This window comes from Callospermophilus lateralis, chromosome 12 (genome assembly GCF_048772815.1).
Source record: "Callospermophilus lateralis isolate mCalLat2 chromosome 12, mCalLat2.hap1, whole genome shotgun sequence".
Taxonomy (NCBI): Eukaryota; Metazoa; Chordata; class Mammalia; order Rodentia; family Sciuridae; genus Callospermophilus; species Callospermophilus lateralis.
This window is the reverse complement of record NC_135316.1, coordinates 67659908-67685911: the sequence shown is the minus strand read 5'-3', so window position 1 is coordinate 67685911 and position 26004 is coordinate 67659908. Positions and strand designations below refer to the sequence as shown.

Here is a 26004-nt window from a genome sequence, read left to right as displayed (position 1 = left end):
CATCTAGCTCTATCTAATGACTATCTCCTCCCAGCAGATTTCTCACCATTCAATGCAAAGATCTTCTAACTCTTGCTCAATGTGCTAGCCTTTCTTTGAGAACCATTTTTTTTTAAAGAGAGAGAGAGAGAGAATTTTTTAATATTCATTTTTTAGTTTTTGGTGGACACAATATCTTTATTTTATTTATTTATTTGTTTTTATTTATTTTTTTTAATGTGGTGCTGAGGATTGAACCCAGCACCCCGCACATGCCAGGTGAGCATGCTACCGCTTTAGCCACATCCCCAGCCCCAAAGAACAATTTTTTTTAAATTGAGACATTATATCTGTACACATTTATTTTGTAGATTATGGTAATTATATACATGGAGACACTGTGTAATAATCAAATCAGGGTAAGAAACTCTTCCATCTCCTCAAGTGTTATTTTTGGTATCCCTTATCTAACTTGTTTCCACACACCCACCTTTCACTTCCAGGTTCTAGTGACCACTAACCCCCTCCATTCTATGGGATTATTTTTAAATTTCTACAAATTATTGAGAACACATAAGGTTTGTCTTTGTCTTTCTTATTTTATTTAACATAGTAACATCCAATTCTGTGCATCTTGCTGTAAATGACAATATTTCTCTTTTTAGTGTCTGAATAATATTCCAATGTGCAGATGGGCAACTAGGTTGCTTCTATATTTTATCTATTGTGAAGAGTGCTGCAGTAAACATGGGAGTGCATGTATCTATTTGGTACAATGATTTTATCTTTTTTGGTGATCCACCCAGGAGTGAAATAGCTAGGTTATGTGGTAGTTTTGTTGTTAGTTTTTAAAGGAACATTTCATGCTGTTTTCCATAATAGGTGCACTGTTTTACATTACCACCAACCATGTATATTACTTTTATATATTTTTATGGTTATTTTTTGTACTTTTGATAATACCCTTTCTAACTGGGGTAAGATGATACTTCGTTGTGGTTTTGATTTGCATTTTCCTGATGTTAAGTGAGCTTGCACATTTTTTCATATACTGGTTGCCATTTGTAAGTCTTCCTCTGAGAAACACGAATTCATATCTGAGGCCTATTTTTAAGTGGTTTGTTTTTGGTGCATATTCAACTTTTTGAGCTCCTTATATATTCTGGATATTAATCTCTTGTCAAACGAATAGTTTGAAAATATTTTACTCAATTCTTTTTTAAAATTTATTTATTTACTGTAATTTGTCATACATGGCAGCAGAATGTATTTCAATTTATAGTACACAAATAGAGCACAATTTTTCATGTCTCAGGTTGTTCACAAAGTAGAGTCACACCATTCGTGTCTTCATACGTGTACTTACGGGAACGATGTCCATCTAATTCCAGCATCTTTCCTACCCCCATGCCCCCTCCCTCCCCTTTGCCCTACCTAAAGTTCCGTCATTCCTCCCCTGTTCCCCCCAATCCCTTATGGATCATCATCCACATATCAGAGAGAATATTCAGCCTCTGGTTTGGGGGGATTGGCTTACTTCACCTAACATAATATTCTCCAACTCCACCCATTTACCTGCAAATGCCATGATTTTATTCTCTTTTAATGCTGAGTAATATTCCATTATTTAAGTTGTCTCTTCACTCTGTTGATTATTTGCTGTGCAGAAGCTTCTTAGTTTGATGTAATCCCAACTGTCTTTTTTAACTTTTTTCGTCCGCCTTTGGTATCCTATCTGAAAAAATTATTGCACACACTAATGTCTAGAAGTGTCTCCTTTATGTTTCTGTGCAGCAATTTCAATTTCAGGTTTTACATTTGGGTCTTAGCTCTCTTTTACATACAGTGAGAAAAAGGAATCTGGCTTGATTTTTCTGCATATGTGTATCCAGTTTTGCTTATACCATTTCCTGAAGAGACTACTTTTTCTCCACTGTATGTTCCTGACACCTTTGTCAAAAATCAGTTGGCTGGAGACTAACAATGCATCTCAGGGGTGGAGTCCTTTCTTAGTTTGCATGAGCCCCCGATTCCCTTTAGCAACACAAAAGAAAAAAGGTGTGGGGGGATCAATTTGCTGTGTGAACATGGGTTAATTTCTGTATTTTCTATTCTGTTCCATTGGTTCATGTGTCTATTCATGCTAGTACCTTGTTCATTTGCTTACTATTAACTGTAGTATGTTTGGAAGTCAGGTATTATGATGCCTCCAGCTTTGTTATTTTGTTTTGTTTTGGATTTTTTTCTTGCTCAAGATCACTTAGACTATTCTGGATCTTCTGTAGTAACATGAATTTTAGGATTGTTTATTCTATCTCTAGGAAGAAAAATCATTGGTCTTTTTCATGAGAATTTCATTGAACCTATAGATTATTTTAGCTAGAATGGTCATTTTAGCAACACTAATTCTACTAACCCATGAACACATGGTATCTTGCCATTTTTATCTTCTTTAAGTTTTTCATCAGTGTTTTTTTTTAATAAGTTTTATTGTAGAGATCTTTCACTTCTTTGTTAAATGTAGTTCAAATTTTCTTTCCTTTTTTTTTTCTTTGCTTTTGTATATGGGATTATTTTCTTGATTACTTTTCAGGAAGTTCATTATTGATATATAAAAAATGTTACTTTTTTATGCTGATTTTATATTCTACAACTCTACTGAATTAGTTTATTAGTTCTAACAGCTTTTTGATGCATAGATTTGTCTGTATATAAAACCATATCATTTGCAAACATGCATGATTTACTTCTTCCTTGCCAATCTAGATGCTCTTTCTTTTTAGTAATTTCTCAACTGCTATATTAAAAGAATATTGAACATGAATATCCTTGTCTTGTTCCAGATCTTTTGAGGAAAGATGTTTTCAGCTTTTCCCCATTCAGGATGATACTAGCTGTGGGTTATTCATATATAGCCTGTACTTTTTTGCAGTATGTTTCTTCTGAATCTAAATTCTTGAGAGTTTTTATTATTAAGAGATGTTGAATTTTATCAAATGCATTTTCTACTTCTGTTAAGATGTTCATATGGTTTTGTTGAATTCATTTCTTTGATATGTTACTTTCCATTTATCAATTTGCATATGCTGGACCATTCTTGCATCAGTGTAATAAATCCCACTTGATCATTTCTGAAAGATAATTTACTGAGTATTCTTGGTTGGCATGGTTTTCTCTTTTAGGACTTGGGCTATATCATTCAATTATCTTCTGGCTTTAGGGTTTCTGCTATAAGTCTAACAGGCATTCCCAAAATATGTGATGCTTTTTAAAAAATATTTTTAGTTATAGATGGACAAACTACCATCTTATTTTGTTTAGTTTTTTTTATGTGGAGCTGGGAATCGAACCCAGCTTTGCACATGCAAGGCAAGCACTCCATCACTGAGTCACAACCCCAGCCTCTGACATGATGCTTTTATCTTGCTATTTTTAGGATTTTCACTTTATCCTATACTTTTGACTAAAATGTGCTTTGGTGAAAGTTGTTTGGGGTTTAATCTGGGAGTCCTCCGAATTTATATCGGATGTCCATACCTCTTTGAATATTTGTGAAATTGGTTTTCAATTCCTTTCTCCTTTTCTTCTCCTGAAATTCCCATGATGTGAAAAATTGTTTAATAGGGTCCCATAAAGTCTCACATGCTTACTCATCCTTTTTAATTTTTTTTGTCTAAATGAGTTAAAAAAGATCTGAACTTAAGTTCAAAAATTCACTCTTCTGCTTATTCTAGTCTAGTATAGACTCTCTCAATTGTATTTTTTATTTTATGGATTGATATTTTTAGCTTCAAGATTTCTTATATTTTTTATGGTCTCTCTTTGGTGAATTTCTTATTCATATCCTGAATTTTTTTTTTTTCTCATTCCTATGCATTGTCCGTCTATATTCTCTTGCATCTCACTCAGTGTCTTTAGGGCCATCATTTTGAATTTTTTTCAGAAATTTATAATTTTTCCTCAAAAATGGGATTTCTGGGGAACTAATGCATTCCTTTGGAGGTATCTTTTTTGTTCATCTGTTTGAACGTCCCTAATGTTGACGTTGCACATCTAGTGAACTATTCACCTCTACCAATTTTATGTAATAGCTTTTGTAGGAGAATGTTTTCTCATTTAGATGGGATGTATGATGTCAACCATGTAGCTACTTTTGCTTTGATCATACGTGAGTTCAAAAGGACAGTTTCTTTGATTGTGATTAATGTCGACAACATCAGTTCCTCAGTTGTCTAGACTGCAGCAGAGCATGAAAAGAATTGTGCAACTTTGCACTAGACATAGGCTTTTTAAAATGTAAACCCTCAGATCCCATAGAGTCAAGCAGTGATGCCACTGGGGCATCAATGGCAATGGCAGCTGTTACAGCGTTGGTGGTGTGGAATGTTGAAAGGACCATCCCCAGGTCCCACAGGCAAGCATAGGTGACACCAAGGATGTCAGCAGCCATCTCCCTGAACCATAGGATGTGAAGGAGACTTTCTCCAGATTCCTCAGGATGAATGTGAGATCCAGGGCCTGTGGCACCAGCAGCTTTATTCTGGAGCCACCAGATGGAATAGAACCTTCCCCCAAATCCCCCTGAATGAAAACAGGTGATGATGGGGCTGTTGGCACTGGGAACAATGGACTCAAGGTTGGGACGTAAAGGGAACCTTCCTTAGGTTCTATGAATTTATTGTGGGTACCTCTGGGCCTTGAAGTGCTGGTAACCACTTTTCAGAACTGCAGGACCCAGATGGGACCTTCTGCAGTTTGTCAAGAGACAAACACAGGTGATGCTAGGGCAACAGCAGGTGTGGTTCCAGGACTCCAGGCTGTGGAGGAGATCTCCTCTAGGTCTCCTAGAGAATACACAGGTGACATTTGGGCTTGTGGTATTGTTACCCATGAAACTAGAGGTGAAGAAGGCAGAGGGGACATCTCTAGTCCAAACACAAGGAGTGTCAGGGCTTGGCATTTGGGTACCTATGGTCTGGAGATGTAGGATGTGGATAGGAATGTCCCTAGCTCATGCAGGTCAAGTGTTAATGGGACAAGACTTGTGGCATTGGTAACTATGGTCCTGGAACTTCAGGACATGATGGGAATGTCCTTGTTTTCCAGAGATGAGCATGGTTGATGCTGAGGAATTTTGTACTAGCAATTACAGTTCCAAGGCTATGGGCTGAAGACCAGACCTTTCCTAATCCCTGCAGGTAGTACAAGATTTAGGGCACTGGTGGTTACATTTCTGGAGCTGAAGAATGTGAATTTAACCTTTCCCAGGTTTGGAGCAAGCATGGGTGGTGCTTGGGTTTGGGCCATGATTCTGGGACTGTAGCTAGAACCTTCCCCAGATCCCCACAGACAGACACAGGTGATATGGGGACTTTCATACCAGCAGCTGCAATCTGAAGGCTGCAGACTGTTGGGGAGACCTTCCCTCATCTCTGAGGAACGAGTGCCACTGGAACTTGAGCTTCTGGCTCTGGCAGCTGCTGGTTCTGGAGGTGCAAGATGCTGAGGAAGCTGTCTCTCTGCTCTGTGAGGCACACACAGGCCCAAGGCTGCCATCAGCTCAGGGAGCCAGCTGCCAACCCTAAGGCATCTAGAAGTGGCATCTGTTGTAACAGCTTGTGCTCTGGGGGTTGGGGAAGGCCCAATGTGAGTTTATTGTTTTGAGCAGAGAAGTTGTTCTTAGACCAGCCAGTTCCCAAGCTGTATTTAAGCCTATAAGGACTGTGGACTTCTCTTGCAATTAGGACCTCCCATATGCTGCTCTTATGGGTTTTGCTGGTACTTTGTCACTTACCTTCTCCTGGCATAGTGGAGTCATTGCATCCCCTACACACTACTCCCCAGACATGACATGGGGTTGAAGTTGCAGATTGTCTTGTTCTTTTCTCTTGATTGCTTTTCCAAATCTCCAGGTTTTAAGGTTCCCATTATTTCCTTGCTGATTTCCAGAGTCCTCCCTCAGTTACTCTCCTGGAAATATAGTGTTTCCTTTATTTTCCTGGTACTACTCTGTAGCATAACTTTGTATGGGAAACATATATTTAGTTATCTTGGATCTGTGTAAAACAATCTTTTAGTGAACATCTTCCCTCTATAAGACTCAACTTCCCTAATGATTCTATTATCCCACACATGCAGATCATTAAATTCCTATTAAATCACTCTTTTGGGTCTTAATATCAAGACTGGGAATATATGAGTTAGATCTTTATATCTGTCTTCAAGTTATAAAGAACTAAAACTAGTCCAGCATCAATATTTCATGTGTTATTGGTTTATTGTACAGTTTTTCAATTTTAGCTCCCAAAGAAAAGAATTTCCCAACTTTTGCTTTATCTACCTTTTACAGTTGGGTATCAGGATTCATACTTACTCAATTTAAATATTTCTACCAACAATTGCTTGCTCTCCAATAGGTTCTGTTTCCCTACATATTCACTCAAGATACTAGTATAGCATTATAAATCAGTGTGCTATAGGCTTTCCTAGAAAATTTTTCATTTTTAAATAAAACCTGTTAAATTAGCTACAGTCAAATACAGCTTTAGTGAACAGAATTTAATTAAAACATGGACAAAAATCTAAGATAATTTGTGCCAAATTTTCTACTTGCACAGTTTCTTGGTTTGCTTGAAGAAGTTAGGAGCCTAGGTTTTTAGAATTACTTTTCTACTATTGGACAAATCAATTATTTATAAGATTTGATATTCACTTATAAATGGAAGTTATGACCTCTTTTATAGAGCTTAAGATATCTGGTGATTTTTATTGAAATTTATAGAATCTACATAAACATATATATGGCTTTTGTTTTTTAACTTTATAGGAAATCAATGTGTTGACAGTTGCATTAGTCAACCAAGATCGAGAGAACAATATTGAGAAAAGAAGCCAAGGCTTAAAATCAGAGAAAGAAGCTCTTCTAATAGGTAAGGAAATTCTTTTTCTTCTCTTAAGTCTTGGGTAATGAGCTTAAATAATATTTTATTAATTCAACTCCAGCTTGTTAGCAATTTAAACAACTTTGCCTTCTGGTCAGAGGTGAGATTAATCTCATCAAGAATATATTACATACATTTCACATTAGTGGCATACAAACTAATGGAGGTTTTGCTCTTCTGTAACCATAGTATTAGTTGGTTGTCAGACATGAAACCAAGTTCAAGTAAACAGATTAATTTACACCTCACATGTCACAAATGTGAATTTGGACTTTGTACTTCCACCTGGAGGCCAGGTTGGTTCTAATCCAAAAGTTCCAAACCAAGTCAGATGTCTAGGCTTTGAACCCAGAACATTAACCTCGCACCCCTCAGCAGTGGCCATGTCCTGAGGGGAGCCCCAGAGCCATGCCCATAAAACAAATGAAACAGGTACATCCAGATTCTTGGTGCTAGGCTAATCCAGGGCCTTCTAATCCAGAATTCCTTGTCCAAGTGTGGATCCATTTATGCAAGATGAACAAAAGACACTGGTCACCAAGGAAGATGAAGAAATTTGCTGTTCACCTAAAACACACAGTTGCCCCACAAACTACTTCTAGTAGGTTGGCTTTTTCTTTGTCTGGACCAGACAAAGCTCTAGATGGTAACTTTTGAGAGCCATCATTGACAGATACAGAAGCAGTACAGACTCTTGCAGGGAGGAGGTCTTGGTGGAAATGGGTTATAATATGCCTTAGTAGCCTGTATGCCCCTGAAGCCCTCAAACCCAGATTAAAGGAAGCATTGTCTCACCCTATGATTCACAGCCTCTATTCAAGCTGCATCTTGGCACCTACCCCAGGTTCACCAAGTTCAATGGCTCCTCCATGGCACCATTAACAGTGAAGGATGAGACTGTTGTACATGTGAGAAAAATTGTTCTCCTGGAGTTCGTTATCTGGCAGAAGTAGTGCTTGGATGCAGTTAATACTGCATATTCTCTTACCTCAAGATGACAGGTATACCAAGGCCTGCAGAAGCTGGCACAGGAGGAATGAAATTCAAAATATAGTCCAAACTTCATCCATCATATATAGATTTTTCAACTACGGGTTATTGAATATGACATCAACTTAGAGATACTCCAAGGAAAACCAATTATTTTTTTTCTCTCTGATGATATACAGCTATAATAACATGCCATGTGCAAGTCTCAGAAGACATGCTGATGTGCTGTCAGTCTCATGAACCCAAGTGTAGTTGGTAACTGGATTTTTCTCCTATTGGAAAATGTGTCCACCTCTGACAGTTGCTTCTCTTTCACTCAGTGTGACAAAAATGTGATTTTACCTATAATGCTTTTTTAGGATATTAACAGAGCACAAAATGATATGCAGAAAAAATTTTCTCTTTGTTTAAGTGTGAATAATTCTGGCCACTGGAAGGTTTAAAAAAAAAAGTGAGAACAGGACTATTTATTTTCTTCCTGTTAAAATCTTCTACATAGTTACTAGGATCTGTCACACACACACACACACACACACTAAATCACTTCCCTCAAAATTTAAAAAGAGTGTTTTATATACTATATAATAACAAGAGTAGATAGGTTACATTTATAACACACATTCTTCAGTAATGTCTTTAGTACTAGGAAAAAATTGAAATTAGTTAATTCAAGTGTATTAGAAACAAAAATATTAGTAAGTCAAGGTATTCATTAGAAAGTATGCACAATAGACTCTAAATTTTCCATGACATTCCCCCTCACTGTTGATCCCTTAAACTAGACTGTCTATATTACCATTTGAAGTTTAGGGTTGAGCAGAAGAGAACCAGGGAGTTCATTCATCTTAAATCAGTACATGAGAATATGGAGGTAGAAGAGAGACAGGAGACTTAAGCATTTGATTAAATTATACTTAGAGAATGGAGAGTGGGAAACTCCTATTTCCTCTCTACCTTTCTTTACATTTTATTTTACTCTACATCAAGTTAGTTTGACAAAAAGATATTACTACTTATTCAAATCCACAAACACCTATTTTTTATACCTTTGAGAGAATAATCCTATTTTTTAAAAAATATATAATTGAGATGTTTCTAAGGATGGCAGTAGATCCTGTGAAAAGATGAAGTATCAAAGAGAGAATAATCCTATTTTTTAAAAAAATTATAATTGAGATGTTTCTAAGGATGGCAGTAGATCCTGTGAAAAGATGAAGTTGCCCTCTGCCATTAATCTTGCTAATTTAGCTTGGCCATTCCTACTTTGTAGATACCCAAATGTTGGGAACATTCAGACCTTCCCTGCAGCTTTTAGAATCTAGATAATAGACTGTGGTGGGGACAAAACTGCTATGGACCAGGCAAGAGAGAAAAGGGAAGTTCCTGGTGCAGGGGCTGTGCCGCTTTGAAGATTCTTGCAGGTAGAATGATTCTGAGAGTCCTCAGACTTAGGGTACAACTGGAGAGTTCTAAAATAATCTGCAATTCTGCTGGAAAAATTAAATGTGTAGCAAGGATACAGGCTTAGAGTACACCCTGAGCCAGTCTAGAATCCCAGGAGCACAGCAGAAGATCTCCCTCAGTTGGAAATAGTAACTGGCAAAATCATCCTCAGAGATGGGTGTCCATAGTACACATGATGTGCCGTCAATGCACATGACCTGATCCCCTCTTGGGACACATTCATGTCGTATAAGAAATGCATACTGGCACAGATCTTGATCACCTGAAGGAGAGGGGGAGTGAATAATAAATGATTTCAAATGGATTTCACCTACTGAGAATATAGAACTGAGGCTCAAACTTCATAAACAATAAGCAATCCCAGTTACTTTCGATTATTTGGAACACTGATTTATCTGTATAAAAGCATGTGTCCTATCTGGATATTCTCATGAGCACTTTTTTTAAATTGGAATCTTCATTTCAAGGGATATGAGTTGATATCTATGAGAGGATCAGTGGGATTTCACAGGTAACATTTGGAGCTTTGCAGATCTGGATCCTGAGGCTTCTGAGAGCTCAGCCATTGTGCCAATCTTCCTTCATGACAATGAATGGGGATCAGGTACTCAGTTTCAACTCAACTAGAAATAGGTCTTTAGAAGGCACTTCATTATTGTGATTTGGGGACTATTTATTCTGTAATCAATCCTTGTGAAGACAGGTTAACATATAACTGGACCATAAAGGATTAGATTTTTCTGGGGCCATTGCTGGGTGGCATTTTATGTTTCATAGCTCTGCTGTAGCCTCACACTAAGTCAGCTTGCCGCTACCGGGTGTCTATGCCAGAACTCCTTGTTCATTTCACATATGGTCTACGTGTTGGATCTGACATATGCTGAAGTTGTTTGAGATAGAATGAGTCAGTGCTTTGTATTCAGGTCTGAAGTTTTGGAGCTGTGGCTGACTGGAAACCCCTACGTAATTGTTATTAAGGAGAATGGATCAGATGTTTTATTGATAAGCTAATGGCTCTGAGGAGATGTTGATAATATACTTGGTCTGTATCCCTATCTTCTCTTACTTTGGAATACTAACCCAATAGATTTCCCATGCCAGCATCTCTGATTGGCATCCTGTCAATGCCATTCATCACTGAATCCCTTTCAGATAAAATCAAAACCCTCCAGCAACTCACAGTGTTTACAAAGTAGCTTTTCCTCAAAACCTCCCTTGGTCCTCTGAGAACTCTTCTTAAATTCTTAATGATCAGACAGACTTCTGTCCATCCTGACCTCTATGCAGATCAGAACCCTTACTGTGCATCACCAAGGTGCTTCTTCACTTCCGGGCCCCCTCACGCCACCGTTTTCATCACTGTCACCGTCTCACAATTGTGCAGTCAAAATTGGAATGTTCCCCTGATACTCGGGTACCAGGGAGCGGATGAATGGAAAGTGGAGAGAAGATTTACAGAATGTTCGGCAGTGACTTTTGTGGTGTTTTCAGTCATTAGCATTGAGGCTATATTTAGGCTATGCCTAGGCAAAGTAATCTGGAGAGTGAGTTCCTCTCGGAAAGCTACTGACCATAAAGAATGAGTCATTGACCTAAATCTTATTTCTGAGGCACAAATGTCCATATCAGTAAATCATCAAACATTTGTCAAGAGCCTACTATAAGAATTATCAGCCTTCGTTGGGGAGAAGAATCCCCTATACAGCTTATGGAAAAGGCAGAAACTTGGATCCCCCCCACCCCACAGCATCCATGGCGATACTGAAGCCAGCACTTCTGGAACCATGTTTGGAGAAGTACTGGCCATCCTACAGCCATGCCAATGCCCATTTTAACTGTTGGTGGTAAGAGGATCTCTTCCCTCAAGAGGTTCACAGTGAGAAAGGAAGCAATTCACTACAATGAATGAGGTTTGCACTAAAATAAGAAACAGGGGCAACTGCATATGTTCAAGATGCCTTGCCAAAAAGACAGGACGGTCTGCCTGTTCTTAAAGGATGAATGGATAAGAGGTTTTCAAGGGCATTTCAGATACAAGGAGCAATTCACTGAAAGACCCAAACATAGTCTGAGGGGTTTGTTTGAAAAGTAAGACAGATGGACAAAATAAAGATAAAAATGAAACAAAAACCAACCAATATGCAAGACCAGGTTGTGCACTTACCATATAGGCAGAACACGCTGCTTTTTAGAAAGTTGAACCTTTTTAAAATCCCAGGACACCAAGAAGCATCAGCCCAAACCACACGTGTTTCCTACCATTCTCAGGCTTGCCTCTGTCCACAAGCATCTTGTTGATCTTTAGCTGTCCCCAGACCACTGTCCCCTAGTGGCTCAGCAGGAGATCCAGGTTTCACAGGACCTCCTCCCTGCTGGCACTGCAGTTCCATGTCCACGGAGCCTTCGTGTGACCGTGTATGCAAGCACAGGATCACATGCCTCATCATATACACTCATGAGCTCTCTTATCTTGGACCTTTAAAAGAAAAGAGAGGGAAAACCTATTTATACCCCATAATCTTCTTCAACCAACAGCCCATTTCCCTGCTCCACATCAAAGCATTGTCTGGACTCACAGTCTCCATTTCCTCCCTCTCCAGTCACTCCAGTCTGGCTTGCATCCTCACACCAAAACTACTCTTGCCCAAATGACCAGAGGATTTCATATTGCCAGTCTCTCAACAACCTCTGTCAACTGCACTTTGCATGGTTGAATTCAGATGTGAGTCTTCTGGAAACGCTTTCTTCTCTTGTTCATCTCGAGGCCATTCTTTCTTGTTGATCACACCCTCCCACATTTCTTTGCTGAGTTTTCTTCAATATAAACTTTTAGACTTCCTCAGGGCTTAGTTTTGAGCTCCTCTTTTGGTTCCCTGCTGCATTTAGAATTTAAACCAGACCCCTAACTCTGGCACAGAGGCCCTACCTACCTCTATTTTAATGCTCAGTGTTCCAGCCTGCTCATTTTGGCCTCAGGGGGGCTTTGCACTATCTATCCCCTACACCTAACTAACCCCTAGGCTTTCTGTGGTTGTTTCCTTCCCATCTCACATTGTTTTGTTTTCTTCCTTATGCTTACCACTATCTGGAAATATTTCCTTTATTTTTTATCTCTGTGTTTATCATCTGTGTTGTTCCCCCTAGAATAAAAGTTCCATGACAGCAGGCTCTCTATCTTACGTGGTGCCAATCCCCTAGCACCTTCGGACCTCATTGCTGCTAAACAAGTGTTTAAAGGAAGTGAATGAAGAACAACAAAACTTGTACTATTGGGTTAATTTAAAGCTGCTCCCTTGATTGTAATGAGGTTCAAAAATAAGAATAAACTAGATGGTTTTGATGGAATGCTTTTACATAGACTATTTAAGTGGGCTTTCCTAATGAGATTTGCCACTGGTTGTACAGAACTGGTTTGTGTATTTTTCTGAAGTAGCTTTTAAGGTTCTGAGATATTCAGAAAAGCCAAGTAGAACTGACAACTTCCCCTGCTTTTCTTTCCCCTCCTCCAAATTAGCCACTTACAATTGTATTTCCTGCTGCTGGGAAACTCATTCTTACCTATGGAGCCTCCCACTTCTCCCTGGAAATGGCCAGCACAATTGTTGAGTTCATCCTTTTGCAAATCCTCCAGTTCAACCTTAGCTAAACTCTCCATCCTCAATCCCTCATGTTCCCCTTACCACAACTTGAGGTTACTCCAGAGGACTGTAAAACATCTCCAATTAGAAGGTTTGGAGCATTTTCATCAGCTTTTGAGTAACAGCTATCCTTTCACCATTTCAGGGAATAGCCCAGTTCCTTCAAGGGAGCTGAAAAAAGGCTTTGTTTATTCATCTAGGAAGCTCTTCCAAAATAAATCTGATTAAAAAAATTTTAAACAGGCATATAAAATGTATTTTTTCAGGTTGCTATTTAAAAATATTAAAACTACCATCATTACAATCTACTATCACCATTATTTCATTAAAAGACATTTTAGCAAAGAGAGAGAGAGAAGAAATAACACCCCCTCAGAATAAAATGGTAGTTCTTTATAATTCAGGCCAGTCTCTGAAAATTAATATCTTTAGCTTCACAGACATATGTAATTGTTTCTACCTTCCTCATTCACAAATCTATAGATGCAGCCTTCAGAGGATCAGTCTAGACCCTCTGTTCTATCTTCCTTGTCCTGAAGATAATCTGGGAACTTTTCTTTAAAAATGAACACTCACCCCAGAGCATCTCAAGCAGCACACAAACGGGGGGCCATGCAGCCCTATCCCAGATCAGTCCAAGGGCACCTGCAAATATAGGATGGTCTCACATAAGAATGACAGGCTTGCCTGGTGCTCTCTCTGAGTACATGCTACAGAAGTGACAATCTTCCCTTTGACCTCTGGCTCCCAAGCATCAAGGTTCACTATAAACAGAACAAGAGACTTAATGAATCTTGAGACCTGCTTAAAAGAGCACTTAAAAACATCAGTGTAAAAATGTTAGAATGAGAAGTTGTACTCCATTTGTGTATGATGTGTCAAAATGCATCCTATTGTCATGTATGACTAATTAAATTTTTAAAAATGTCGGTGTAAGCTGGGCACAATGCACATACCTGTAATCCCAGCAGCTCAGGAGGCTGAGGCAGGAGGATCCCAGATTCAAAGCCAGCCTCAGCAACTTAGCGAGGCCCTGAACAACTTAGACCCTGACTCAAAAATAATTTTCTTAAAAAAGGGCTGGGGCCCCAGTGGTAGAGCACTTGCCTGGCATGTGTGAGGCAGGGGGTTCGATCCTCAGCACCACATAAAAATAAAATAAAGGTATTGTGTTCACCTACAACTAAAGAAAAGGGTGGGGGTGCTAGGATGTGGCTCAGTGGTTAAGCACCCCTGGGTTCAATTCCTGGTACCCCCTCCCTCCAGAAGTCAGTGTAAGCACTTCTTAACAAAAAGCAGAATACAGTCTGTGGAGTCGACTCCACTGTTTTGATTTGGGAACACAGAAACAGGGAGGATGGGTGGGTAATACTTTCTGCTTCAGCCCTGACACCAACATCCAGCTGTTCGTTTGTCAGTATTACGCTAACAGTTGGTTTTCACGATGGAAAAACCTTCTGATTTATATTCAAACTCCAGCCAAAGCATCCATTCCCAGACCTTATAAAATGATCTTGTAAATTACAGCAGAGGAAGGGAAAGCAAGCTGGCTTCTTTTCAACAACAGCAACAACCAGAGGGAAACAGCAAATGTTAAAGTAAGAATGTGTACTTCTTCTGATGGCAGTTTGGAGAATATGGATTATGCATTTTTCATAATCAGAACTGCAATTATCAGGAAAACTTGAGACAGTGTGATTTTGGACACAACCACATTAGCCATTTTCACACTGCAAAATCTACTGAGAGAAAGAAAAGAGATAATTTTATCCTTCCAATAACTATAATTTTGTATTGGTAAATCAAGCATAAAATTGGTAGTTGAACTGCTTCCAGGAGTCTTTGTTTAGAAATACCTTTATTCATCTAAATGTCATCTCAAAGTCTAGCTTTGCTAACTACTGTCATTCTAGGGGACCGAGTATTTTGTTTGCCACGTCACTGTACCATCTCCAGAACGTGCTGTTATTGAATGCTTGTTGACTTCTCTTAGAAATAGCAAGACCATAACTCAACCTGACAAAAGTCATTGAGGTTAGATGACATTATTTAACTGAGACATTCACTTGCCTCTAAGTACTTTTCAATGTTTTTGCTTTTTTTTTTTTTTTATTCAGGCATCATATCAACATTTCTTCACGTCCATCCTTTTGGAGCCAATATAGAATATCTTTGGTCATACATGCAGCAGCTGGACTCCAAGGTAAATGATTTTTCTCAATTGAACTTTCATTGCTGAAATTTAGCGTGTTGATTGCTAGCTGCAGGTGGAGTCTGCGTGAGCTGCATCCAGATAGAAGAGCCCACAGAGGCTCCTCGGCGCTTCCTTTCGGGTTTTGGCAGAGAGTTGTCTTCTTCTCACTTGTTTTAATCTTTGTAGAAAGAAAGCAAAAGCAGTTATCTAACATGACAATGACTGTCAGCAAATGTCAAATTTCTTTGCAAAGCTAATGAGAGATTTAAAATGACAGGTTGGCCTGAAAGTTCCCATAACAAGGGAAGAAATCAAGTGAGGGTGCCTAAAGGGGCAGCATACTCAGGCCATATTCTCGGGGGATCCCAGCTAGGGACTTCACACAATAGAGGAAAAATCACCTCAGATAACAAAGATCTGACATGACTCTCAAGAACATTGTATTAATGGCTGTTTTTGAGCATTATTCTCTAAGTGGAAAAAAATTACTGCAAAGGTATTCTCAGCCGTTCCTCTCAGGGGTCACATCCAGAGTCAGACATCACCCCCATTTCTCTGAAGCACAGCTTTTCTCACATGCAAATTAGCTACATTCCTAGTCCACTGCAGTGTTTGTGTGCTAAAAGAGAAGGGACAAAGAGAGCTCAATTTATGTATTGAATTCAAGTGAACGATGAGAGGGGCCACTATTGAAATAAAGAGGGGTCCTTGACCAGGGCTGCCTGGGGAGCCCAGGATGGGGACGCAGAGTAGCAAATCAACTTTCTGCTGGAAGGAATGCGGAAATAATTAAAGGCTTCTCCAAATTGGGCACAGCAAAATACATGGAACTGGTATAACGAGGTCAATAGCCTGCACCTCTGTAGACCTGCATGGACACATGTAAGTCATTCTAACTGTTCAGGGGTTAGCATGAGATAAATCACTACCTGTGTTCTTATTTGACTCCAATGACTGTAATCAATACATGATCAGAGAACTGCTTGGCCTTTCAAAGGATCTGATACTTCCCCTTTGAGAAAGATCATCTGGAACTACAAGTATTTTTCAGTCATAGAGGTTCATGACTTTTTATGATAAACCAAAACAAGGTGAAAGAAGGGATTATAGAATACTTTTTAAAAAGTTTTATTAACACATAGTAATTGTACATATCAATGAGGTTTGGTGTGATATTTCCACACATGCATACAGCATGGATTGACCATATGCAACTACCCTCACCCCTGCCAAAACCCAGTAAATCACTCTTCTACTTTCAGGTTGACATTAGTAGCTTCCATATGTGAGAGGGAACATGCAGTAGTTGTCTTTCTATGCCTGGCTTATTTCACTTCACATATTATCTTCCATTTCCATCTATTTAGCTGCAAATGAAGAAGGCTTTCATCCTTCTTTATGGTTGAATAATAGACCAGTGTGTGTGTGTATTTAATCTCTTTGTCTGTTGACTGGTGCCTAGGCTGATTCCAATCTTATCTATTGTGAATATGGCCACAATAAACACAGGTATGCAGATATCTCTTTTGTATACTGACATATTTCCTTTGTATATATAAACAGGAGATGAATAGCTGAATCATATGGAAGTTCTATTTTTAGTTTTCCGCAGTGACTTGTACTAATCTAAACAACAGTGTATAAAAGCTCCTTTTTTCTCCACATACTCACTAGCATTTGTTATTTTTTTGCTTCACTTTTTTTTTTAATTTTTATTGTTGGTTGTTCAAAACATTACATAGGTCTTGATATATTATATTTTACACTTTGATTCAAGTGGGTTATGAACTCCCATTTTTACCCCATATAGAGATTGCAGAATCACATCAGTTACACATCCATTGATTTACATATTGCCATACTAGTGTCTGTTGTATTCTGCTGCCTTTCCTATCCTCTACTATCCCCCCTCCCCTCCTCCCCTCCCCTCTTCTCTCTCTACCCCCTCTACTGTAATTCACTTCTCCCCCTTGTATTTTTTTCCCTTTCCCCTCACTTCCTCTTGTATGTAATTTTGTATACCCCTGAGGGTCTCCTTCAATTTCCATGCAATTTCCCTTCTATCTCCCTTTCCCTCCCACCTCTCATCCCTGTTTAATGTCACTCTTCTTCTCATGCTCTTCCTCCCTACTCTGTTCTTAGTTACTCTCCTTATATCAAAGAAGACATTTGGCATTTGTTTTTAGGGATTGGCTAGCTTCACTTAGCATAATCTGCTCTAATGCCATCCATTTCCCTGCAAATTCTATGATTTTGTCATTTTTTAATGCAGAGTAATACTCCATTGTGTATAAATGCCACATTTTTTTTATCCATTCGTCTATTGAAGGGCATCTAGGTTGGTTCCACAGTCTTGCTATTGTGAATTGTGCTGCTATGAACATGGATGTAGCAGTGTCCCTGTAGTATGCTCTTTTTAGGTCTTTAGGGAATAGACCGAGAAGGGGTTCCATTCCCAGCTTTCCAAGAAATCTCCATACTGCTTTCCAAATTGGCCGCACCAATTTGCAGTCCCACCAGCAATGTACAAGTGTACCCTTTACCCCACATCCTTGCCAGCACTTGTTGTTGTTTGACTTCAGAATGGCTGCCAATCTTACTGGAGTGAGATGGTATCTTAGGGTGGTTTTGATTTGCATTTCTCTGACTGCTAGCGATGGTGAGCATTTTTTCATGTACTTGTTGATTGATTGTATGTCCTCCTCTGAGAAGTGTCTGTTCAGGTCCTTGGCCCATTTGTTGATTGGATTATTTGTTATCTTATTGTCTAATTTTTTGAGTTCTTTGTATACTCTGGATATTAGGGCTCTGTCTGAAGTGTGAGGAGTAAAGATTTGTTCCCAGGATGTAGGCTCCCTATTTATCTCTCTCATTGTTTCTTTTGCTGAGAAAAAACTTTTTAGTTTGAGTAGGTCCCACTTGTTGATTCTAGTTATTAACTGTTGTGCTATGGGTGTCCTGTTGAGGAATTTGGAGCCCGACCCCACAGTATGTAGATCGGAGCCAACTTTTTCTTCTATCAGACACTGTGTCTCTGATTTGATATCAAGCTCCTTGATCCATTTTGAGTTAACTTTTGTGCATGGCGAGAGAAAGGGATTCAGTTTCATTTTGTTGCATATGGATTTCCAGTTTTCCCAGCACCATTTGTTGAAGATGCTATCCTTCCTCCATTGCATGCTTTTAGCCCCTTTATCAAATATAAGACAGTTGTAGTTTTGTGGATTGGTTTCTGTGTCCTCTATTCTATACCATTGGTCCACCTGCCTGTTTTGGTACCAGTACCATGCTGTTTTTGTTACTATTGCTCTGTAGTATAGTTTGATGTCTGGTATTGCTATACCGCCTGATTCACACTTCCTTCTTAGAGTTGTTTTTGCTATTCTGGGTCTTTTATTTTTCCATATGAATTTCATGATTGCTTTCTCTATTTCTACAAGAAATGCCTTTGGGATTTTGATTGGCATTGCAATAAACCTATAGAGAACTTTGGGTAATATCACCATTTTGATGATGCTAATTCTGCCTATCCATGAACAGGGTATATTTTTCCATCTTCTAAGATCTTTTTCTATTTCTCTCTTTAGGGTTCTGTAGTTTTCATTGTGTAAGTCTTTTACCTCTTTTGTTAGGTTGATTCCCAAGTATTTTATTTTTTTTTTTTGAGGATATTGTGAATGGAGTGGTTGTCCTCATTTCCATTTCAGAGGATTTGTCGCTGATATACAGGAATGCCTTTGATTTATGCGTGTTGATTTTATATCCTGCCACTTTGCTGAATTCATTTATTAGCTCTAATAGTTTCTTTGTAGACCGTTTTGGGTCTGCTAGGTATAGAATTATATCACCTGCAAATAGTGATAATTTGAGTTCTTCTTTTCCTATTTTTATGCCTTTAATTTCTTTCGTCTGTCTAATTGCTCTGGCCAGTGTTTCGAGAACTATGTTGAACAGAAGTGGTGAGAGAGGGCATCCCTGTCTTGTTCCAGATTTTAGAGGGAATGCCTTTAGTTTTTCTCCATTCAGAATGATGCTAGCCTGAGGCTTAGCATAGATTGCTTTTACAATATTGAGGTATGTTCCTGTTATCCCTAGTTTTTCTAGAGTTTTGAACATAAAGGGATGCTGTACTTTGTCGAATGCTTTTTCTGCTTCTATCAAGATGATCATATGGTTCTTATCTTTAAGTCTATTGATGTGGTGAATAACATTTATTGATTTCCGTATATTGAACCAGCCTTGCATCCCAGGGATGAATCCTACCTGATCATGGTGCACAATTTTTTTGATATGTTTTTGTATCCGATTCGCCAGAATTTTATTGAGGATTTTTGCATCTAGGTTCATTAGAGATATTGGTCTGTAGTTTTCTTTCTTTGAAGTGTCTTTTTCTGGTTTAGGAATCAGGGTGATGTTGGCCTCGTAGAATGAATTTGGAAGTTCTCCCTCTTTTTCTATTTCCTGAAATAGCTTGAAAAGTATTGGTATTAGTTCCTCTTTAAAGGTTTTGTAAAACTCTGCTGTATACCCATCCAGTCCTGGGCTTTTCTTAGTTGCTAGTCTTTTGATGGTTTCTTCTATTTCCTCAGTTGATATTGGTCTGTTTAGGTTGTCTATATCCTCCTGACTCAATCTGGGCAGGTCATATGACTTAAGAAATTTATTGATGCCTTCACTATCTTCTATTTTATTGGAGTATAAGGATTCAAAATATTTTCTGATTATCTCCTGTATTTCTGAAGTGTCTGTTGTGATATTGCCTTTTTCATCCTGTATGCTAGTAATTTGAGTTCTCTCTCTTCTCTTCATTAGCATGGCTAAGGGTCTGTCGATTTTATTTATTTTTTCAAAGAACCAACTTTTAGTTTTGTCAATTTTTTCAATTGTTTCTTTTGTTTCGATTTCATTAATTTCAGCTCTGATTTTAATTATTTCTTGCCTTCTACTTCTTTTGCTGTTGTTTTGCTCTTCTTTTTTTAGGATTTTGAGATGAAGTATTAGATCATTTATTTGTTGGTTTTTTCTTTTTTTAAGGAATGAACTCCAAGCAATGAATTTTCCTCTTAGAACTGCTTTCAATGTGTCCCATAGATTCCAATATGTTGTGTCTGTGTTTTCATTTATCTCTAAGAATTTTTTAATTTCCTCCTTGATGTCTTCTATAACCCATTGATCATTCAGGAACCTATTGTTCATTCTCCAAGTGATGCATGATTTTTCCTTACTTCTTTTATTGTTGATTTTCAGTTTCATTCCATTATGATCAGATAAGATGCATGGTATTATCTCTACTCCTTTATATTGTCTAAGAGTTGCCCTGTGACATAATATATGATCTATTTTTGAGAAGGATCCATGTGCTGCTGAGAAAAAAAGTGTAACTGCTTGATTTTGGGTGGTATATTCTATATGTATCAATTAAGTCTAGGTTATTAATTGTGTTATTGAGTTCTATAGTTTCCTTATTCAACTTTTGTTTGGAAGATCTGTCCAGTGATGAGAGAGGTGTGTTGAAGTCTCCCATGATTGTTGTATGGTGGTCTATTAGACTCTTGAACTTGAGAAGAGTTTGTCTCATGAACATAGCTGCACCATTGTTTGGGTCATATATATTTATGATTGTTATGTCTTGTTGGTGTATGGTTCCCTTGAGCAGTATGTAGTGTCCCTCTTTATCCCTTTTGATTAACTTTGGCTTGAAATCTATTATATTTGATATGAGTATGGACACTCCTGCTTGTTTCCGAAGTCCATATGAGTGATATGATTTTTCCCAATCTTTCACCTTCATGTATGTCTTTTCCTATCAAATGCATCTCCTGAAGGCAGCATATTGTTGGGTATTGTTTTGTGATCCATTCTACTAGCCTGTGTCTCTTAATTGGTGAGTTTAAGCCATTAACATTTAGGGTTATTATTGAGATATGGGTTGTTCTTCCAGCCATATTTGTTTATTTATGTTACTAAACATGGTTTGTTTTCCTCTTTGATTATTTTCCCCCCTTTACTGTCCTAACTCGTGCTGTTGGTTTTCATTGATATTTTCCATTTCCTCTTCCTGTAATGTTTTGCCGAGGATGTTCTGAAGAGATGGTTTTCAAGCTGCAAATTCTTTCAATTTTTGTTTATCGTGGAAGGTTTTCATTTCATCTTCCATCCTGAAGCTTAATTTCGCTGGAAACACAATTCTTCGTTGGAACCCTTTTTCTTTCAGTGATTGAAATATGTTATTCCAGGATCTTCTAGCTTTCAGAGTCTGTGTTGAAAGATCAGCTGTTATCCTGATTGGTTTACCCCTAAATGTAATCTGCTTCCTTTCTCTTGTAGCTTTTAAAATTCTCTCCTTATTCTGTATGTTGGGCATCTTCATTATAATGTGTCTAGGTGTGGATCTCGTATGATTTTGCATATTCGGCGTCCTATAGGCTTCTAGGATTTGGGATTCTGTCTCATTCTTCAAGTCTGGGAAGTTTTCTCCTATTATTTCATTGAACAGATTACTCTTTCCTTTGGTTTGGACCTCTATACCTTCCTGTATCCCAATGACTCTTAAGTTTGGTCTCTTTATATTATCCCATATTTCTTGGATGTTCTGCTCATGGTTTCTTAACAGTCTTGCTGAGCTGTCTATGTTCTTTTCAAGTTGAAATACTTTGTCTTCATTGTCTGATGTTCTATCTTCTAAGTGTTCTACTCTCCTGGTAGTATTCTCAATTGAGTTTTTAAGTTGGTTTATTGCTTCCTGCCTTTCTAGGATTTACGTTTGTTTTTTATAACCTCTGTCTCCCTGTATAATTGATCTTTTGCTTCTTGGATTTGTTTATGTAATTCATTGTCGAAGTGATCTTTCATTGTCTGATTTTGCTGTCTAATGTCTTCCTTGAGACTCCAGATCATCTGAAGCATGTATATCCTGAATTCTTTATCTGACATTCCATCTGCTGCAGCTATTACCTCTTCTAAAGTTGAGTTGACCTGCATTGCTTGTGGTCCTTTCTTTCCTTGTCTTTTCATACTGCTTGCGTTTCTTTCTGCTTGGTGAAATTGTTGTGTTACTGAATTTTCCCCCTATATATTTATATTGCTCTTGTATTGTTGAAAAGTCTCCCTTGCAGGGGTGGGCGGCGGCTGTGCTCCTCCTCCAATTGGGATGACGTGACTACCATGCCGGCAGGCCGCTGGGCCTGTTCCGGGTGCGAGCGGTGGCTCTGCTCTGCCCCTACTCCAATTGGGGTGACGTGACTACCACGCCGTCGGGTCCCTGGGCCTGTTCCGGGCGCGGGCTGCGGCTCTGCTCTGCCCACTTTGTTTTTTTTTTAATAATAGCAATATAACTGGGGTAAAGTAAAAGTTTGATTTGCATTTCTGACAAAAATGTTAAACACTTTTCCATATACTTATTTGCGATCTTTACTTCTTTAAGAAGTGTCAGTTCAGATCATCTGCCTTTTTTTAATATAATTGGGTTACTTATTCTTTTACTAAGTTTTCTGGGTTCTTTATATCTGGATATTAACCCTCAGTCAGATGTAGCTGATGAATATTTTCTCCCATTCTGTGGGTTCTCTTCACTCTGTTGATTGTTTCTTTTGCTGTGCAGAAGCTTTTAATTTGATGTAACCTCATTTGTTAGTTTCTGGTTTTATTTCCTGTGCTTTTGGAATCACAGAAAATAATTTCTTTTATCAATGCCTTGAAATATTCCAACTATGTTTTCTTATAGTTGTTTCAGAACTGCAGGTCTTACACTTAGGTCTTTGATCCATTTTTGAGTTGATTTTTGTACAGGGTGAGAGATAAGGGCCAAGTTTCAGTCTTTTGCATGTGGATATCCGGTTTTCCCAGCACCATTTGTTGAAGAGGCTGTCCTTTCTCTTAACACATGTATTTGGCACCTTTGTTGGAATCAGTTGGCTGTAGATGTATGGATTTATATCTGGAAACTCCATCCTGTTCCATTTGGTGTATGTGTCTGTTTTTAATGCCAATACCATGCTGTTTTTGTTACTATGGGTCTATAATATGTCTTAAAACTGGGTATTGTGATACTTCTAGCTTTGTTCTTTTGCTCAATATTGAAAGGTCCTTTGTGTTTTCATATGAATTTTAGTATTTTTCCTAGTTCTGTGAAGAATGTCATTGGTATTTTGTTGGGGATTGACTTGAATATATGTATTATTTTGGGTGATATGGACATTTTAGCAATATTAAATCTTCTAACCCTTGAACATAAGAGGTCTTGCCATATTTTTTGTAGTTGTTTTCTTCAATATTTTTAAATCTTCATCATAGAGGTCTTTCACCTCCTTGGTTAAGTTTATTCTTAGGTATTTTTATTTTATCTCAATTTTTGAGGCTATTGTGAATGGGGTTGATTTCATGATTTCCTCAGTAAATTTGATATTGGTATATAGAAAAGCTACTGATTTTTGTACTCTACTACTTCACTGAATTCATTTATCACTTTTAATAGTCTTAGGGAAAACTATATTTTTCTATGTGCAGATTCATATCATCTGCAAACAAGAATAATTTGATTCCGTCCCTGTTTGTATGCTTTTTCTTTCTCTTGCCTAATTGTTGATGTTAAAATTTTCAAGTACTATATTGAGTAACAGTGGTTAGAGTGAATACCCTTGTCTGGAACCTGATTTTAGAGGAAATGCTTCTAGTTTTTCCCCATTATGATGTTGGCTATAGGTTTATTACATAGCCCTTATTATATCGAGGAAATATTATCCTGAACATAACTTATTCAGGGCATTTATCATGAAGGGGTATTAAATTTCATTGAGTGCTTTTACTGATCTGTTGAGATGCTTCGTATGATTTTCCATCATTCTATTAATGTGATGATTTATGTTTATTGATCTGCATATGTTGAACCATCCTTGCATCCCTGGAATGAAACCAGCTTGATCATGGCATATGATCTTTTTGATTCCAATATGCTAGTATTTTGTTGAGGATATTTGCATCTATGTTTAGGGATATAGTTTTCTTTTGTTGTTGTTTTTTGTGTTGATTATCATTATTGTGTGTTGTTGTCATTATTTTGTCCTTATCACATTTTGGTAATAGGCTAATGCTGACCTCAGTGAAGAAGTCTGGAAGGGTTCTCTCCCTTCCAATTTTGTGGATTGAGAAGAACTGAGGTTCTTTTAAAAGATTGGTAAAACTCAGCAGTGAATCCCTCAGGTCATCTTTTCTTTGGGGAGACTTATTTTTTTTTTTTAAGTTTGTAGATGGACACAATACCTTTATTTTTATGTGGTGCTGAGAATTGAACCCAGTGCTTCACACGTGCAAGGCAAGCGCTTTACCACTGAGTCACAACACCAGCCCCTGGGGAGACATTTTAATAACTATTTAATCAAATTACTTGCTCAGTAATCTTATTACTCTATTTAAGTTTTTATGTTCCCTAATTTCAATTTTTTAGGTGGAACATAAGCATCCACCGTCTTCCTAAATTCATTTAACTTTTATCTATATTCTCTTGGATCATGCACTTTTTTATAATCATTCTTTTGAATTTTTTATCAGGCATTTCATCTACTTCAGTTTCTTTGGAATTTGTTGCTAGAGAGTTAGGGACTTTTGAGGTGTCTTATTACTTGTTTTTTCATATTTCTCATGTTCCTACTTTGGGATTTGTGCATCCTAGTAAATCAGGTATTACTACCACTTTTTAAAAAGTACTTATTTAGTTGTAAATGGACACAATACCTTCTTGGGTATTTATTTTTTATGTGATGCTAAGGATGGAGCCCAGAGCCTCACACGGATGAGACAAGTCCTCTACCACTGAGCTACAGCCCCAGCCCCTTACTACCATTTTTATGGGTGGCTTTCTTGGTAAGAAGCTTTCTCCTGAAGATGTGTCTTGGGGTGTTCATTTGCTATGCAGTTGGCTTTGATTCTAGCTGGGCACTCTAGTGTAGTCTTCCTGTATCTTCTTAGTGAGTCTGTCCACAATGCTCAGGCAGGTGTGATGCAGACCACAGTGGGTGTGGCTTACCCCTGTGTGCTCTACCTGAAGGGGAGTAGTGGCTTCTTTGGTGATGGAGGTTTCCTCAGGTGCTGTTGGTGCTATATCTGTTTCTAGAAACGGCCTCTGATACTGTCAGGAGTAGGGATGAGGGGCCTGAAGCATTTGTCCTCTGACCAGTAGTATGGGCCTAGACACTGCATGGGGATGGGAGGTGGCAGGAACTGCAGCATCCCCTCTGTGGTACTCACACCCAGTCATGACATCAGTGGGAGGTCAAACAAGGTACAGCAGTGGCCTGCAGTGGGAACAGTGCACCTGGGGTGGCAGCAGGAATTGTGTATTCCTTCAGCTGCTACTATAGGAGTGCCCACGCAGGAGGGGGACCTTAGTACCCCTTGCTGTATATACTTACAGACAGAGCATGACTGGACTTATGTCATCTCCTCCTCACTCTTTCAACTGTGGTATGGGAGTAAGCAGGAGCCAGGACTTTGAGAGGCTTTGGCTAAGTTCCTCTCCAGACCTCCACTGACTATGGACTGTGACGAGCAAGCCGTGCATGTTATCCAAGGTCACCTCAGCATGCCCTGTAGATGGGGTAACAGGGGAAACTTGGTGTTCCCGGATACCTCCCACACACTGTTAGGAACCAATGCCTGAACATGGCACATGGGGAGTGGTGGCAGGAATCCCAGGGCACCTGCCCTGTTCTTTCGCTACCACGTAGGATATGCTATGCTATGCTATGATCCTTTGTCACTTTATAGCTTGGGAGGAAGGGTCCATTGTTGCTTTGTTTGTTTT

General features: G+C 38.5%; 1 protein-coding gene across 5 annotated transcripts in view; it reads left to right on the top strand.

Moving 5' to 3' along the window:
* Enox1 (ecto-NOX disulfide-thiol exchanger 1) overlaps positions 1-26004 on the top strand; it is a 533584-nt gene that overhangs the window by 486907 nt on the left and 20673 nt on the right. For all 5 annotated transcript variants that reach the window (XM_076872046.1, XM_076872045.1, XM_076872047.1 and 2 more), the window contains 2 exons: positions 6806-6908; positions 15130-15215. In XM_076872046.1, coding sequence (XP_076728161.1) covers positions 6806-6908; positions 15130-15215 — 189 coding nt within the window. The remainder of the gene's footprint in view (positions 1-6805; positions 6909-15129; positions 15216-26004) is intronic.